Raw genomic sequence first — 15,882 nt, 5'->3', positions numbered from 1 at the left:
GGAAGGAGCACTTTGAGGAATTCCTGAATCCGACTAATACGCCCTCTATGTTAGAGGCAGAGCTGGAGGATGATGAGGGATTGTTGTCAATTTCCTAGGCAGAAGTCACTGATGTAGTCAAACACTCCACAGTGGCAAAGCCCCGGGGATTGATGAGATCCCTCAAGGCTCTGGGTGTGGAGGTGCTGTCCTGGTTGACATGCCTCTTCAACATTGCGTGGAAGTCTGGGACAGTGCCAAATGAGACCGGGGTGGTGGTTCCCCTTTTTAAAAAGGGGGACCTGAGGGTGTGTGCCAATTACAGGGGTATCACACTTCTCAGCCTCCCTGGTAAAGTCTACTCCAAGGTGCTGGAAAGGAGGGTTCGGTCGATAGTCGAACCTCAGGTTGAAGAGGAACAATGCGGATTCCGTCCTGGTCATGGAACAACGGACCAGCTCTTCACTCGCAAGGATCCTGGAGGGAGCCTGGGAGTATGCTTAACCGGTCTACATGTGTTTTGTGGATCTGGAGAAGGGTATGACCGGGTCCCCCGGGAGATACTGTGGGAGGTGCTGCGGGAGTATGGGGTGAGGGGGTCTCTTCTCAGGGCCATCCAATCTCTGTACGACCAAAGCGAGAGCTGTGTCCAGGTTCTCGGCAGTAAGTCGGACTCGTTTCAGGTGAGGGTTGGCCTCCGCCAGGGCTGCGTTTTGTCACCAATCCTGTTTGTAATATTTATGGACAGGATATCAAGGCGTAGTCGGGGTGGGGAGGGGTTGCAGTTCAGTGGGTTGGGGATCTCATCGCTGCTCTTTGCAGACGATGTGGTCCTGATGGCATCATCGGCCTGCGACCTTCAGCACTCACTGGATCGGTTCGCAGCCGAGTGTGAAGCGGTTGGTATGAGGATCAGCACATCTAAATCTGAGGCCATGGTTCTCAGCAGGAAACCGATTGAGTGCCTACTCCAGGTAGGGAATGAGTCCTTACCCCAAGTGAAGGAGTTCAAGTACCTTGGGGGTTTTTGTTCGGGAAGTGAGGGACAATGGGGGCGGGGAGATTGGGATGCGGGCGCAGTGGGTGCGGTATTACATTCAATTTATCGCACCGTGTGTGACGAAAGAGAGCTGAGCCAGAAGGCAAAGCTCTCGATCTACCGGTCGTCTCGTTCCTACCCTCACCTATGGTCATGAAGGCTGGGTCATGACCGAAAGAACGAGATCCAGGGTACAAGCGGCCGAAATGGGTTTCCTCAGGAGGGTGGCTGGCGTCTCCCTTAGAGATACGGTGAGAAGCTCAGTCCGTGAAGAGCTCGGAGTAGAGCTGCTGCTCCTTTGCGTCGAAAGGAGCCAGTTGAGGTGGTTCGGGCATCTGGTAAGGATGCCCCCTGGGCGCCTCCCTAGGGAGGTGTTCCAGGCACGTCCAGCTGGGAGGAGGCCTCGGGGAAGACCCAGGACTAGGTGGAGGGATTATATCTCCAACCTGGCCTGGGAACGCCTCGGGATCCCCCAGTCGGAGCTGGTTAATGTGGCTCGGGAAAGGGAAGTTTGAGGTCCCCTGCTGGAGCTGCTCCCCCCGCGACCCGACACCGGATAAGCGGACGAAGATGGAATGGACCCTGCCTGGTGGGGGAGGAGGAAGTGAAGTAATATCTGTTCGCCTTTTCTGGTTTTGTGACCAAGAGAGGGCGAGAAAGGGGGAAGTCTCAGTTTTTGCTGACCGCTGTTTTTCACGCTTGTTTTAAACTTTCCTAAATGCTGTTTATGACTTTTGGACCCAACTTCATATGCCAGTAACACAACTAGGGGATGTATTGGAAGCAGAACCTTGTTTGTGCAAATAAATCTGGAATCCGGGATCATTAAGTGCGTCTGGCAAGTTGTTCCCGTACTCAGCCTCTCGGCGGCTAAACATTGAGTCTCAGATTGCTGCCTTATGGGTCTTCGGAGGCTTTATAAATAATGCAAAGGAGAAAAAAGGAGATATGCTTTCAGCTTATCAATACACAAAAGGAAATCTTCCAGTAAAACATGTATGTGTGTTGGCTATTATTATAAAAATATGGTGGAAAAATAAAACAGAGTGGTGCGCCAGAAATACTATGTGCCGTGACGTAGGTCCCCTTCAAGGCCAGGCTGATGTTAGAAGTCCCTCTAGTGGACAGAACGTGTAACAACAACCACATGCTTATAGTGGCATTGATGATGCATAAGCCTGAGTAGTGTAGTACATAGTATTTAACAGGCTGCATTTGAAAAGCAGAGTGTTGAGGGCATTTGAGAATTAAATATTATGTTATTAAAAATAACATGATATGCAAATGGTATTATAGAGGAAGATTGACAGCTCTACTTAATTGGTATGGTGTTGTTTAAAGAGGACAATAGTTCTATTCCACCTACCAATTATTCCTTTTTTATACAAGACAAACAGCACTGCCCCGACCATGACTTTGACAAGGATCCCGATCACGATTCCAATCAATGATTCTGTGGTGAGGAATCTTTGCCGCTACGGTACTCTCAATCATTTGAGACACGTTACTGGTAACTTCCTGCAATAAACACGTAAACACCGCAAAAACAAAATGTGACAAATGACAAAAATAAATACAGTTTCTTACCCCACTCCTCCTCAACATGTAACTTGGATGCCTGATGGATCACTTCACAGGTGAAGTTAGACAAGTCACTCTGTAAAATCTCCACGCTATCTCGTCTCTGGAAGGTCTCGTCACCATTGGGTCGGACGCCAGAGGACACAACTCCGTCCGCTTCAGTTAGAATACTGCCATTGATTTTCATGTTCAGGATGATATCTTTTGGTAAGAAACCTGTGGCCAGGCACGTCAAAAGGAGATTTCCTTCAACTGTGGTGTTCTTTGCAAACAGGTGCACCGTTGGAACTGGAAACAAAAAAAAGGCAAAGTGAGATCATATCTGAAGGGTTTTCTAATTAAAACACAAATATAACACAAAAATTAATTGTTATACTAAAACTAGCAACATCAAACATTGCTGAGACACAGCCTACTTTTTGTAACTTTGCGCCTTTTTTCTGTCTGGATTTGAAAGTCATGATTGTTAGTGAATGTACTGTTACGTGCGTCCCCACTACTCCGGAGTATCCGAGCCCCTAAAACTGAGACTTTTGGAAACACTGTATTAGAAAAGTTATAATTATATACAATATATAATTATTGACATGTTCACTAAATGGGTAGACGTTTTTCCGTGTGCTAATTCAGATGCTATTACGGTAGTTAAAGCAATAAGTAAGTGTAAAGCTGAGTCAGACCGTCAAAATAGAATCAAGAAAGCTAAAAAGACTATGTCCTAAATAGACATTGATTGAAGAGCAGATAATGCTTCTCGGAGGAGTTCTGTGCTCTTACTTTTTACCGTTGTTGTTCTTTCTCCATGGTATTTTCTGTATTTTCAACTTATACATCCCTGATTTTCAACCGCAGAGTAATGTCAGACAGAGTCCTTTTCTGCCGCCTTTGGCGCCTTGTGGTCATGTGTTACTCTCAGTAACAGTTCTATATCGCCGTCAGTCCAAACAAAGAATCAAAAACCCAAAACGTAGAAGTGTAAATGTAGCCTAAAACTGTAATGTTACAATTAAAGAAAAGCTCACAGGCTTTCCACCCCTTAAAAATACGCAAGTAATTAGTTTTGTCAGTTGTCTAAACAACAAACGTTTTGTGTAAATACAAATAATTTCAAGACCAGTTAGTTTCATGTTTCATATTTTGATAACCTGCAGTCCTTCCAATACTAAAGCTACTTCTATTATCTCTAGATTAAATGAATACATACTGGTTTCTTCTAGCTGTTTTTGTCCATAATTGATGAACTTCCCCAACCAATCGATGCACTCGTTCTCCAGGTAGCCTCTGGTGTATTCTTGTAGGACCTGGACTTCATCCCACTTTCTCTTGGTCTGGACTGCCGCGTCAGTAAAGGCGACCCAGACGCTGTTGACGTTGTCAAATGACAGGAAGTCGTTTCCGTCGTAGCCGTACATGTCAATGCCGCGTATAAACGTAATCTCTCCGTCCTTCATTTCGCCTTCGCAGCCGTGCCTCCACTGGAGAATATGGAGGTCTGAAAGCAGAGTGAAGAGCAGGACAGTGAAACTAATGCCTAACAACAAGAAAACACATAAATAATAACAGACGTTGAGGTGGGTTTCTAGGTTTCCTGGTTAAACATTAAAGAACTTAACACCAGACTGAAAAGTTGATTGGCCCGGTGGCAAGTGTCTGGGCCAGTCCCAGACTAATGGCACCATTAATGTAGTTTCTGTGATACCAGAATCATGTTCAGAGTCACAAAATTAAGAATTTTCTTTTTGTGAACAACTTTTTATTGTTTTAAAAAAAGAAGATCTAGAGGCGATCCCCCCACCCCCAACCCTGGATCTCTGTAAAACACTTACAGGACATGAGAGACCATGTTTTAACAAACAAAAAAACAAAACAAAATGCACTTACAGGTGGTGATTACAGCAATTCCTTAATCTTATCTGTTTGCCACGCTACAATAGTGTCAGCTCCAGCACTGTGCATTCTTGCCACTGATAGCTCCATATTAACTATGTCAATGTATGTGTTAATCCATTGGGACTTAGTGATTGTATGTGGAGGTTTCCAGTGTAAATCCAGCATCTTCCTGGCAGCAGTGATGCCTGTTAAGAGCATAAGTCTTTTCCAACATGTTAGCTTTAGTGGGGAGCTATCATTGAAGAGTAGCACGGCGGGAGAACATGGCACAATGACATCCAGTACATTAGATAAAGTCGTACAGACCTCACCCTAAAAAAGCCTAACATCCTTGCATTCCCAATACATATGCATGTATGATCCAACAAGACCATCTGAGCACAGGGTGCAGATTGGAGATGTTAAACGTTTCATGACAAAGTTTCTCCTAGGAGTGAGGTAAGTCCTGTGGATATAATTAAAATGGATCCGTTGATGGTCTGGGTTTTTAGAAGCAAAGACAATCGAGGACCAAATCTTTTCCCAGTCCAGTGAATCACCTCCGATGTAGTGTACCAGATCGCTAGACCATACATGTAAGATATGGAGGCATCCTGGATAAGTGAATATATTCGGGAGACCAAACCTCGTTTTCGGCCTCTATTGTACAGAATGGAGTGCAAAGGGTGGGTAGTAAGAGGAGAACTCCATGGTACTCCATAAGCTTTCATAGATGATCGTAGTTGAAAGTACAAAAATAAAGTTGTTGTTCCAGGCAATTGGTAAGACAGTCTCAGATCATTAAAGTCATGAAGCCCGTTCTCGTTACATACATCAGCTAAAACATAGATACCCCTAGAGCTCCAGTCCAGGGATGAGAATGGGACCCCCCCAGTGAGTAAGGAATAGTTGTTGAAGAGTGGACTATTCAGGTGCCATTTACATGTACTCTTAGATTCCTTCTCCGCATCAACCCATGTTGATAAGAGGAAACTCATTAAGCGATATGGAGTGTGTGGCGTTGTTAAAAGTTATGGGGGAAATAATCGGGTGTTGACGAATTTTCAGTGCAAGGGGCTCTAATGACAAAATAAAAAGGAAAGGGCTTAACGGGCATCCCTGTCAGCACAAGCGTAATAAATTAAACTTGTTTGATATGATGCTGTTCATGTTTATCATTGCAGATGGGTTATTGTATAGTAATTTAGTTAAATTAATGCAAGTTGAGCCCAATATAAAGCGTTGTAGAACCATCCACAAATATTCCCATTCTAGCCTGTTAAAGGCTTTTTCTGCATCAAGGCTCAATACTGCACATGGAGAGGGAATATCCTTGGCAGCATGAATTACATGAAGCAGAAGCCGTACATTGTCAGAAGTGAGTCGCGATTTCACAAAGCCCGTCTAGTCACTTTCAATTAGTGTAAGATTTTTATTTCTGCATTGATGATAGATAATGGTCTATAGTTCGCACATTTAGCGGTGTCCTTATGGGGTTTGGGCAAAACAGACCCCAACTTCAACAGCTTTATGAACCATGGCTAAAAAGTATTGTCCCAGCTCTTCCCAAAAGGTGAGATAAAACTCTGGGGGAATTCCATCCCATCCCAGAGACTTAACTTTTTTCATTCATCGCGGTAGCTAGCATGGATGATACAGCTAGCCTAAATGACACAAGCGTTTGCTTCTCAAAGCTTCAGCCGTCGCATACACGGGGCTTACGGAGACTCAGGGCAAAGAGTTGTTAAGTTAACAATGTGAGGTGGATGGATAATAAGTAAAAGTTGGGGGAAGAGGGCAAGAGCAACCGCGCTACGCAGCCATCTTGTCTGCAGGTCTGTGCAACCCCGCAAAATTAAGAATTTAAAAAAAACTATATGTCAGATTCTATAGGTCTCAACATTAAGGCTACATTTACATTGCTACGTTTTGGTTTAAAAACAAATATCTTTTTGCTACGTTTCCCCCTCTCATTCCCACTGCTCTGGCGTTTCACCCTCTCATTCCCCCTGATCTGGCATTTCACCCCAGCAATGTAGATGTAGTCTATGTCAGTGTAAAAAGCGAACTGGAGATTTGAAAACATGACTGCGTCTCAATTACCAACTGAGCACTCCACCCCACTGTTACTGTAGTAGACAGTCAAGTCTGTTTCCCCGATAATAACCCCTTTCAGATTCTCGTGAAAGCAATATTGTTTCTTAGTCAACAAATCATTAAAGGTGCCCTGCCACACAAAACTGTTTTTGCTTCCATTTTTGGAAATACAGTATGTCAGGTCCATATGTGTTATGTGGTGAATGGGAAAATGAACTGCTACCTCCTCTGTTAGCTCTAGCCACTGAACAGAAATAATTGGAGAAACAGGCCAATTACAAAAGCTGGTCAGTCTGACATCATACTGCCGGAGCTCATTACTATTCATGAGCTCGCCCAGTTGGGCTGGGTAAAGGATGCTGACAGCCAGGCTCTCATTGGCTAGCTGTTAGCCAATCAGATTCAAACAGCTTAGCTCATTGAATATTAATGAGGACTGGCACAAATTGAGCTGAGTCTTCCTGCAGGCTTTCTATACCACGCTATAATGGCTTGAAACAAGGTCACCAAGGCATTTGTTCCACAAAAAAATGTTACAGAGTCCATGGTAGAACTTCAGACATTACCACAAAGTCATGAAATATGTGGCAGGGCACCTTTAAAATGCAAAGAATCAAAAATTACAATTAAAACCATGTGATTTTAAGCAGACTAACAGTAATACCATTTTCTGGCCAAATAACAGAACAGCTTTATTGTTGCTGTAGATTTATTATAGCCGTTGATATCACTGTCAGTTATAAAGTGTTTCCCAGATGAATCTTACCCGTGTCATTCTGTCTCATTCGATCCTTCAGGATGTCGATGTTGACTTTGAACCACTGCTGCTTGCTCTGGCGGGACTGGGTGCCTTTGTCCCAGTAATCTGCAGGCAGTCGCTCTGTCATCCAGGCCTGTTTGGGAACTTTCTTCTGGTTGTCGCTGTCAAAGTAGTCGATCATCCTGCCGTTGAGCAGACCCATGGCTGTGAACTCGTGGATGCCCGGTAGGTCGACAGGTTTGGAGAAGGCCGTGTAGATGTAAGTGAGGGAATGAATCTCTGAGAGTCACACAGGTAGAAAGACAGACAGATATGTATTAGACGAGGAAGATAAGCACCGGTAGATTTAGTGAGACAAATATTTAGGCACAGCAGGGTCAAAACCCTCTGAAACACAAATGTCCAAATGGACATTGCACCCCATTGCACTTAGGGTTGGGTACCGAAACCCAGTGCTAATACGGCACCGGAGCTTAGACGACCGGTATCTACCGGACCAACGAGCAACGTGGATTTCGGTGCCACTGAAATGTCTGCCCTGCCCTCTGATGCTCTGAAACAGACATTAGACGGTGACTTTATTTCACTGTAGAGGATTCCAACAGCGGTCTGCAGCTTAATTAAATTGAATTGGTATTGCAACTGAAATGTCCCTAACCTAACTGATGTTGAATCAAAAATGTAATGGACTTGGGACCATGTAAATCGATTCGGGAAATCTTCTGGCGATATCCAGCCCAGGACTTAAACAATTAATCAATACTGTCAATCAGCGCAACAGCAGCTTCAGTTCTCTGTCAGACTCACACCCGATCTGCTTTAGTCACAGCACTTCCATATAGTCACACACACACACACACACACACACACACACACACACACACACACACACACACACACACACACACACACACACACACACCAACTGTGGTAAAAAAGAAAAGACTTGAATCCTAAAAAGATGCTTTGTGTTGTGGCTACACATATTAAAGTGTAACTCTAGCCAAAATATATGTGTGTGTGTGTGTGTGTGTGTGTGTGTGTGTGTGTAGCCGCTTGAGGACCGCTCCGAACAAAAAACTCAACTGTATAGCGCTGAATAGCCTCACCACCAAAGACACCCTGCGACGGCTCCTTTCTGAAAACCTCAAAAAGCTCCCAGAGGAAACAACTGACTGGCCAGCTTTGCACCTGGCTATTCACAGTGCAGCCTCAGAGGCGCTTGGCCAATCAAAGAAACGTCACCAGGACTGGTTTGATGGCAACTCAGCTGAGATACAGTTACTCCTAAAAGCCAAGCATGAGGCCCACAAAGCTCTCCTGTCCTGCCCTGGATCTCCCACCCTTAAAACCACCTTTACTGCTGCAAGAACTGTAATCCAGCGAACCCTCCGGACTATGGAGGACACCTGGTGGGTGCAAAAGGCGCGAGAAATCCAGAACTTGGCAGACTGCAATAACACTCAAGGCTTTTACGATGCCATAAAAGCATTGTATGGCCCCAGGAAGCGGGCCATCGCCCCAGTCCGATCACCTGACGGGTCCATGCTCTTTAAGGCCCGCCATGAGATTCTTGCCCGTTGGGCCAATCATTTTGAGAGTCTCTTCAACCACACCAACCCTGTCGACCCACATATTCTGGATCATCTCCCAGACCTGCCACCAATCACATGCTTGGACACTCCTCCACTTTACTCAGAACTCCGGAAGCCATTGCTGGGATGAAGAACAAACAAAAGCGCTGGACCCGATGGAATCCCTGCAGAGGTTTTCAAACATGGAGGATACACCTTTACGTTCGCCTGCACCTCCTGATCCAAAACTTCTGGGAAGTTGGGACCCTCCCACAGGACTGGAAGGACGCAAACATCGTGGTCATTTAAAACAAAAAAAGGAGACAGAGCAGTCTGTGGCAACAGCCGTGGGATATCTCCCCCCCCCTATCTCTTTTCTCCGCAGGGAAAGTCCTGGCCAAGATCATGCTTAGCAGACTGGTTGAACATCTTCGGAAGCTGTGCTTCCAGAAACACAGTGTGGCTTCCGGAAGACCAGATCCACGACAGACATGGTTTTTGTCTTGAGGCAGTTGCAGGAGAAGAGCCGAGAACATCACAAAGACCTCTACGTAGCCTTCATCGACCTCAGCAAAGCCTTCGACTCCATCAACCGTGAACTGCTTTGGAAACTCCTCTCCAAACTTGGGGTACCACCTAAGTTTCTCCACATTCTACAGCAGTTCCGCCGACGGGATGCAAGCCAGAGTGCTCAGCGGGAACTCCAGTCAGAGTTTTTCGGTAAACGTTAGGGGTGAAGCAAGGCTGTGTCTTGGCCCGGTGCTCTTTAACATCCTCCTCTCGCATCACCTGCCTCTTCCACCGTGTCATGGGATATGACTACGGCGTTCACGGGAATACCGGACTTGACGGAAGTCTTTTCAACATCCGCCGGCTCCAGGCCCACACAAAGACAAAGACCCGTCAAATCTTTGAGCTTCAGTATGCTGATGACTGTGCCGTCTTAGCTCACAGCCCGAGACTCTATGCCACGCTCTTAACACAATATCTAGTCTGTACCAATCCTTTGGCCTACAGGTAAACACTCAAAAACCGAGGTCATGTGCCATCTCACTACCCCGTCCCCACACCCCCAGTTTTCACATAAATGGTGTTCCACTTAAAACAGTGGACCACTTCACTTACCTCGGCTCCACTTTGTCCTCTTGTTGCCCCTTGACACAGAAGTACACACCCGGATAAATAAAGCCTCATCATCATTTCGGTCGCCTACGCAGCGGGGTTTTGAAAACCGTAACCTGAAGATCAGCACCAAGGTGGCTGTTTACAACGCGGTATGTTCTCCACTCTGCTTTATGGGGCAGAGTCTTGGACCCTATACCGCCAGCACATTACCACCCTAGAGGCCTTCCATATCCGCTGCCTACAGAAGATCCTCAGCTTGTCTTGGGAGGATCGCATCCCCCATACAGACATTCTCAGCAAGACTGACTCAATTTGTATGGAAGCAGAGGTGGCCAAAAACATCTGCGCTGGATAGGGCACACCATACGCATGCCTGAACACCGCCTCGCCCCGTCAAGTCCTCTACAGTCAACTAATGAGCGGGCCGAACGTCCGCTGGAGGGCAAAAGCGGCCGCTACTGGACCACACCCGGGACCTCCTAAAGCGGCGAACATCCCTCACGCAGCTTGAATCTCTGGCACTTGATAGATCAGCCTGGCAGGTTACCTGTGCTAAAGTAGTCTCAATCAGATACACCAAATCAGCCTAGAACGCCGAACCGAGGCGATCCAGAGACACCAGCGGGCGGCTGGTACCCCCCTGGCATCTGGTTTCCCCTGCTCCATCTGCGGACGAGTGTGCGGCTCAAGGATCGGACTCTACGCCCACGAGAAGTGGCACCAGCGAACACAATGTCGCTGAACACACCTCCCCACCCCCACCCCTGGAGCAAGCGTCATCATCGAACACGATGGACAGCTAAGAAGTGTGTGTGTGTGTGTCAGTGTGTGTGTGTGTGTGTGTGTGTGTATGTATGTCGTGGCTACCTGCATTAAGCACAAGTAAAGCGTGAGTTGCTGCACAGATGTGTATCTCTTCCTGTCCCACTTCCTGTTTGGCCTGGTTAGAAAACTTTGGTGAAGCTCCGCACTGATACATCAAAGTTAAGTGTGTGTAAACATCTGTCAATAAGTATCAAGAAATCACCGTACTGAAATGTCAAAGATGTGTTAAAAGTACGTTGCAGTGTTTTCTCTATGTTGATTTGACAGTGGCGCCCCCCACGGCAACATTTCTGCTCCACGGTATAAGAAATAGGGGCAGCATTTTTTTGAGTGCATGTCGGAGAATAGCGCAGACACAAGGCAGAAAAAGGGAGAAAGGACAAAGAGACGCTGTCTGGATGATAAGCCAGTTGAGATTGTGTGTGTGTACGTCCTTGAGAACTGTTAGCCGTATAACTTATGTTATCAGTTCATTTAAGCCTGGTCTTGTATTAGTCTATAGATCTTCTATTAGTCTATAGGTCTTGTATCAGTCTATAGGTCTTGTATCAGTCTATAGGTCTTGTATTAGTCTATAGGTCTTGTATCAGTCTATAGGTCTTGTATTAGTCTATAGGTCTTGTATTAGTCAATAGGTCTTGTATTAGTCTATAGGTCCTGTATCAGTCTATAGGTCTTGTATTAGTCTATAGGTACTGTATCAGTCTACAGGTCCTGTATCAGTCTATAGGTCCTGTATCAGTCTATAGGTCTTGTATTAGTCAATAGGTCCTGTATTAGTCTATAGGTCTTGTATCAGTCTATAGGTCTTGTATCAGTCTATAGGTCCTGTATCAGTCTATAGGTCCTGTATCAGTCTATAGGTCTTGTATTAGTCTATAGGTCCTGTATTAGTCTATAGGTCTTGTATCAGTCTATAGGTCCTGTATCAGTCTATAGGTCCTGTATCAGTCTATAGGTCTTGTATTAGTCAATAGGTCCTGTATTAGTCTATAGGTCTTGTATCAGTCTATAGGTCTTGTATCAGTCTATAGGTCCTGTATTAGTCTATAGGTCTTGTATCAGTCTATAGGTCTTGTAATAGTCTACAGGTCTTGTATTAGTCTATAGGTCCTGTATCAGTCTATAGGTCCTGTATCAGTCTATAGGTCCTGTATTAGTCTATAGGTCTTGTATCAGTCTATAGGTCCTGTATTAGTCTATAGGTCTTGTATCAGTCTATAGGTCTTGTAATAGTCTACAGGTCTTGTATTAGTCTATAGGTCTTGTATTAGTCTAAAGGTCTTGTATTAGTCTATAGGTCCTGTATTAGTCTATAGGTCTTGTATTAGTCAATAGGTCCTGTATTAGTCTATAGGTCCTGTATTAGTCTATAGGTCTTGTATTAGTCTATAGGTCTTGTATCAGTCTATAGGTCTTGTATCAGTCTATAGGTCTTGTATTAGTCAATAGGTCCTGTATTAGTCTATAGGTCTTGTATTAGTCAATAGGTCCTGTATTAGTCTATAGGTCCTGTATTAGTCTATAGATCTTCTATTAGTCTATAGGTCTTGTATTAGTCTATAGGTCTTGCAAATTTAAGTTAACTGGTGATTTTCGTTATTTGTGTTCTTCACCTGCGAGCTAAATTGCATGTGGCTGTTGATTCGATATAATAGCGATTGCCCACGTTTGTATTTTAGGAGCATTATTTCCATGCTGAAGTAGTGACCCTGCATTAAGATAATGTAATTAATAGTGGGTTTATTGTTATTTGCTACAGAATGCTTAGCCTATATGTCAAGATCAAAGTTGGCCTATATAGTAACTCAACAAATACAGTTCAATCACAACAGAAAATATGCCTCATTGTGTGAATAGAGGTGAATAAATATATTAGTTTGTGTTGCAGCGAAGTGTCAGTTCCGTACAACTTACACACACACACACACACACACACACACATACATATAGAGACACAGACATAGACACACATGCATAAACACAGACACACACACACACAGAAACAGGCACTGACACACACACAAACCAATACTCAGAAAAGAAATCTAACTTTTTACAATCCAACTGTGTTCATGAGCCTATTCCTTTTTGTTGCATTCTTGGTTTAACCACATGTTTTTATACTTCTTCAAATAAAGGCACGCCAATTAACATTCGGGTGTTGAGCACACTTGGCCAAACTTTGAACAGTTCGAGTTCATGCTCTCACTCGCTCTCACTCACTCACACACACACACACACACACACACACACACACACACACACACACACACACACACACACACACACACACACACACACACACACACACACACACACACACACACACACACAGGGCTGGACTGGGACAAAAAATCGGCCGTGGCATTTTTGGGCCAGGCGGCCCACACCCACCGTGATTGGTCAGACACATTCCCTGCAGACAGTCCTCTTAAAATATGCGTGCGTTCCATTAAATGAGTTGCCTAGTGTTCAGCGTTCATTTTGGATCCTTCAAGAGGGGACTCAAGACTTATCTGTTGATCTTACACTTAAATAATTCATTCATTCTTAGAGTTATGATTTGTATATTTATGGTATTTTTATAATTTTTTATTCTTTATTTGATATTGTATTGTCATTATTTTTATTATTACTATTTTCCTTAATATTGGCTTAGCAACTTTAAAAACAGTTTACTGTTAATTTTAACTATTGTAAGATTCATATTTTGTCGCTTTGGACACAAATGTCTGCTAAATACAATAACCATAACTATAACCCTTCCTAAAAGCTACAATAAAGCTGAGAGTAGTATATGCCCTGGAAAAGAGCACCAATACAAGAGAAGCTAATTAAGCTATTCAAGGAACACTGATGCTTGTATCATCACTGATTTTATAGATCCACAGACTTTTCAGCTAGCCAACAGGCTAACCGCTAGCATTTTCAATGTAAGCTTAAGTTGTTACCTGATAGCCACTAACTTTAATGTTACAGCCAAACTGCTTGTTGTCGTTATGACATGACACACTCGCGCGCACGAACACACACACACACACACACACACACACACACACACACACACACACACACACACACACACACACACACACACACACACACACACACACACACACACACACAGCCTCCCTCCCTAATTAGGACTAATGCTGATGATGAAGCAGCTACTACAGACCCAAACATGTCCGAAATTTTTGAGGAATCCGCCTGTAGATTCTTAATCTTTTTCTCCTCTAATTTCTCTGCACCTCCCTTGCACTTGGTGGTCGTTTGTCCATTATAACGTGAATGCTAAACTTCCAGCATAATATTACAGCTCGTGTCTCAGGGCCGGGAGGCGTGGCCATAGTGGGATTCGTAAATTTGCGGCCCGGAGTGGAGAAGGGGGTTCCTGGATTTGATTGGGTCAGGCCAGTGCCAATAAAGAAAATTAACCAATGGGCCACTGTGAGTTCTTTATGGGCCGGACCGGCCAAAAAATAAAAAAGGCCTATTTATATCGGCGATTCGGCCCAAAAGTCCGTCGGCCCACCGGGAAAATGCCCGGTATGCCAGATGGCCAGTCCAGCCCTGCACACACACACAAAATCTTGTCCACACCGATTGACGACAGTAAACATAACCAATATAGCTTTACGTTAACTGTAACTGCAGAGATCTCTGCAGGTTTTTATGAACCAAATACTTTCTATTTGTTGTAAATAATATAATATATATTATAACTGGCTTGTTTTGTAGTTTTGTGCAGCACTTAGTAATATGGAGTTTGAAAAGTGTTCTAGAAATAAAGATTATTATTATTATTATTATAATAATAATAATAATAATAACTAGTTTCATACTGACGCCATGTTATAGGCCTAACGTTAGGCTACTACTGTTATTAAAAACTGACAACCTCGCGGTAATAAATCCATTTCTCCTGGTTTGTTTTGATGTACTGAGGCCATGGATTGAGTCTAAATTAACGTTTAACAAACATGAAAACAACTCAACGTCCATTTTATCAACAAATTAAACTAAAATAACGAACAGAAATACGAATTTTAAAGACGTGACAACTTGGTCTTTTTTACTTTCACTTTTGGCTAACCCTGACTCACACGAGCGTGTTGGAAAAACTCAACTTACCGCCGTTTACCGCCAGTCCTGTCCCCAAAAGGACAAACACTGCGAAGAAATACATTGTCACGGAACCAGACTCTTCTCTCGCTTTGAAAACTGTTTTATCCGCCGGTTGGACCGTGTTTTTGGGCTTTGTGTCAGCCCGCAGACCGACTGTCTGCTGCTTTCTTCTTCTTCTGTCGACTGTCCGACTCTGAGTGTGAGATACCTTCTTGACATTTTTTCTTTTTTACATTTGTGAAGCATAGTGATAGAAAACAAAACATCATATTTTAAAGCTTTTAGTGTGCTTTTAAAGCAAAAAAAAAAATAAAAAATCTGAATTTGTAAAGCATGCTGTGAGATGAATATAATGCAGTAAAAAGTACAATATTTACCACAGAGATGTACAAGTACAGCATGAAGTACCTTAAATTTGTACTTCCTTTGCCTCCGATGACACTGAATCAAAACATCCAATCCCAAAATCTGTTGAGTTTTGTATTACAACTCTTTATTCATTGCCAACAGATTAACACACAAGGCATACTTCCAAGATATGTACATCCAAAGTCTAAGGGTCTAATTATATATATATATATATATATATATATATATATTAAATATAATTAGACTGTTAGACTTTGGATTTGACAGAAATACTGTCACATTTACAGTGACGTTTGCAGAGATTGAGAATCTTTAACATTATTTCTGTCTTTCTGTGCACGCGGTCATTAAAGAAGAAGTCTCTCACTGCTTCCTTTGAGGTAAACAAAGAGAAAAGAAATCACTGGGAGAACATTTGCATTGCAACGTGCCACTTTGTGCAGCATTGAATCCATATAATACAATTCATGTATTCAAATAGTATCGTACTGTTGTATAGTTTTATTCTCAGGTTTAAATGATATGTTGATTTA

The 15,882-nt window shown here is 43.7% G+C and overlaps 1 protein-coding gene across 2 annotated transcripts in view; it reads right to left on the bottom strand.

Moving 5' to 3' along the window:
• LOC120571114 (major histocompatibility complex class I-related gene protein-like) overlaps positions 1-15,180 on the bottom strand; it is an 81,481-nt gene extending 66,301 nt beyond the window's left edge. The window contains exons 1-4 of one of the 2 annotated variants that reach the window (XM_039819802.1): positions 14,987-15,180; positions 7,332-7,604; positions 3,804-4,091; positions 2,606-2,887 (exon numbers count right to left, since the gene is read on the bottom strand). In XM_039819802.1, the coding sequence (XP_039675736.1) occupies positions 2,606-2,887; positions 3,804-4,091; positions 7,332-7,604; positions 14,987-15,041 (898 nt within the window). In that variant the 5' untranslated portion in view covers positions 15,042-15,180. The remainder of the gene's footprint in view (positions 1-2,605; positions 2,888-3,803; positions 4,092-7,331; positions 7,605-14,986) is intronic. The other variant, XM_039819804.1, reaches the window with a different exon arrangement.
• Between the last annotated feature and the right edge of the window lie 702 nt (positions 15,181-15,882).

This window comes from Perca fluviatilis, chromosome 13 (assembly GCF_010015445.1).
Source record: "Perca fluviatilis chromosome 13, GENO_Pfluv_1.0, whole genome shotgun sequence".
NCBI classification, from domain to species: domain Eukaryota; kingdom Metazoa; phylum Chordata; class Actinopteri; order Perciformes; family Percidae; genus Perca; species Perca fluviatilis.
The sequence above is the reverse complement of the archived record's forward strand: the minus strand, read 5'-3'. Positions and strand labels throughout refer to the sequence as shown.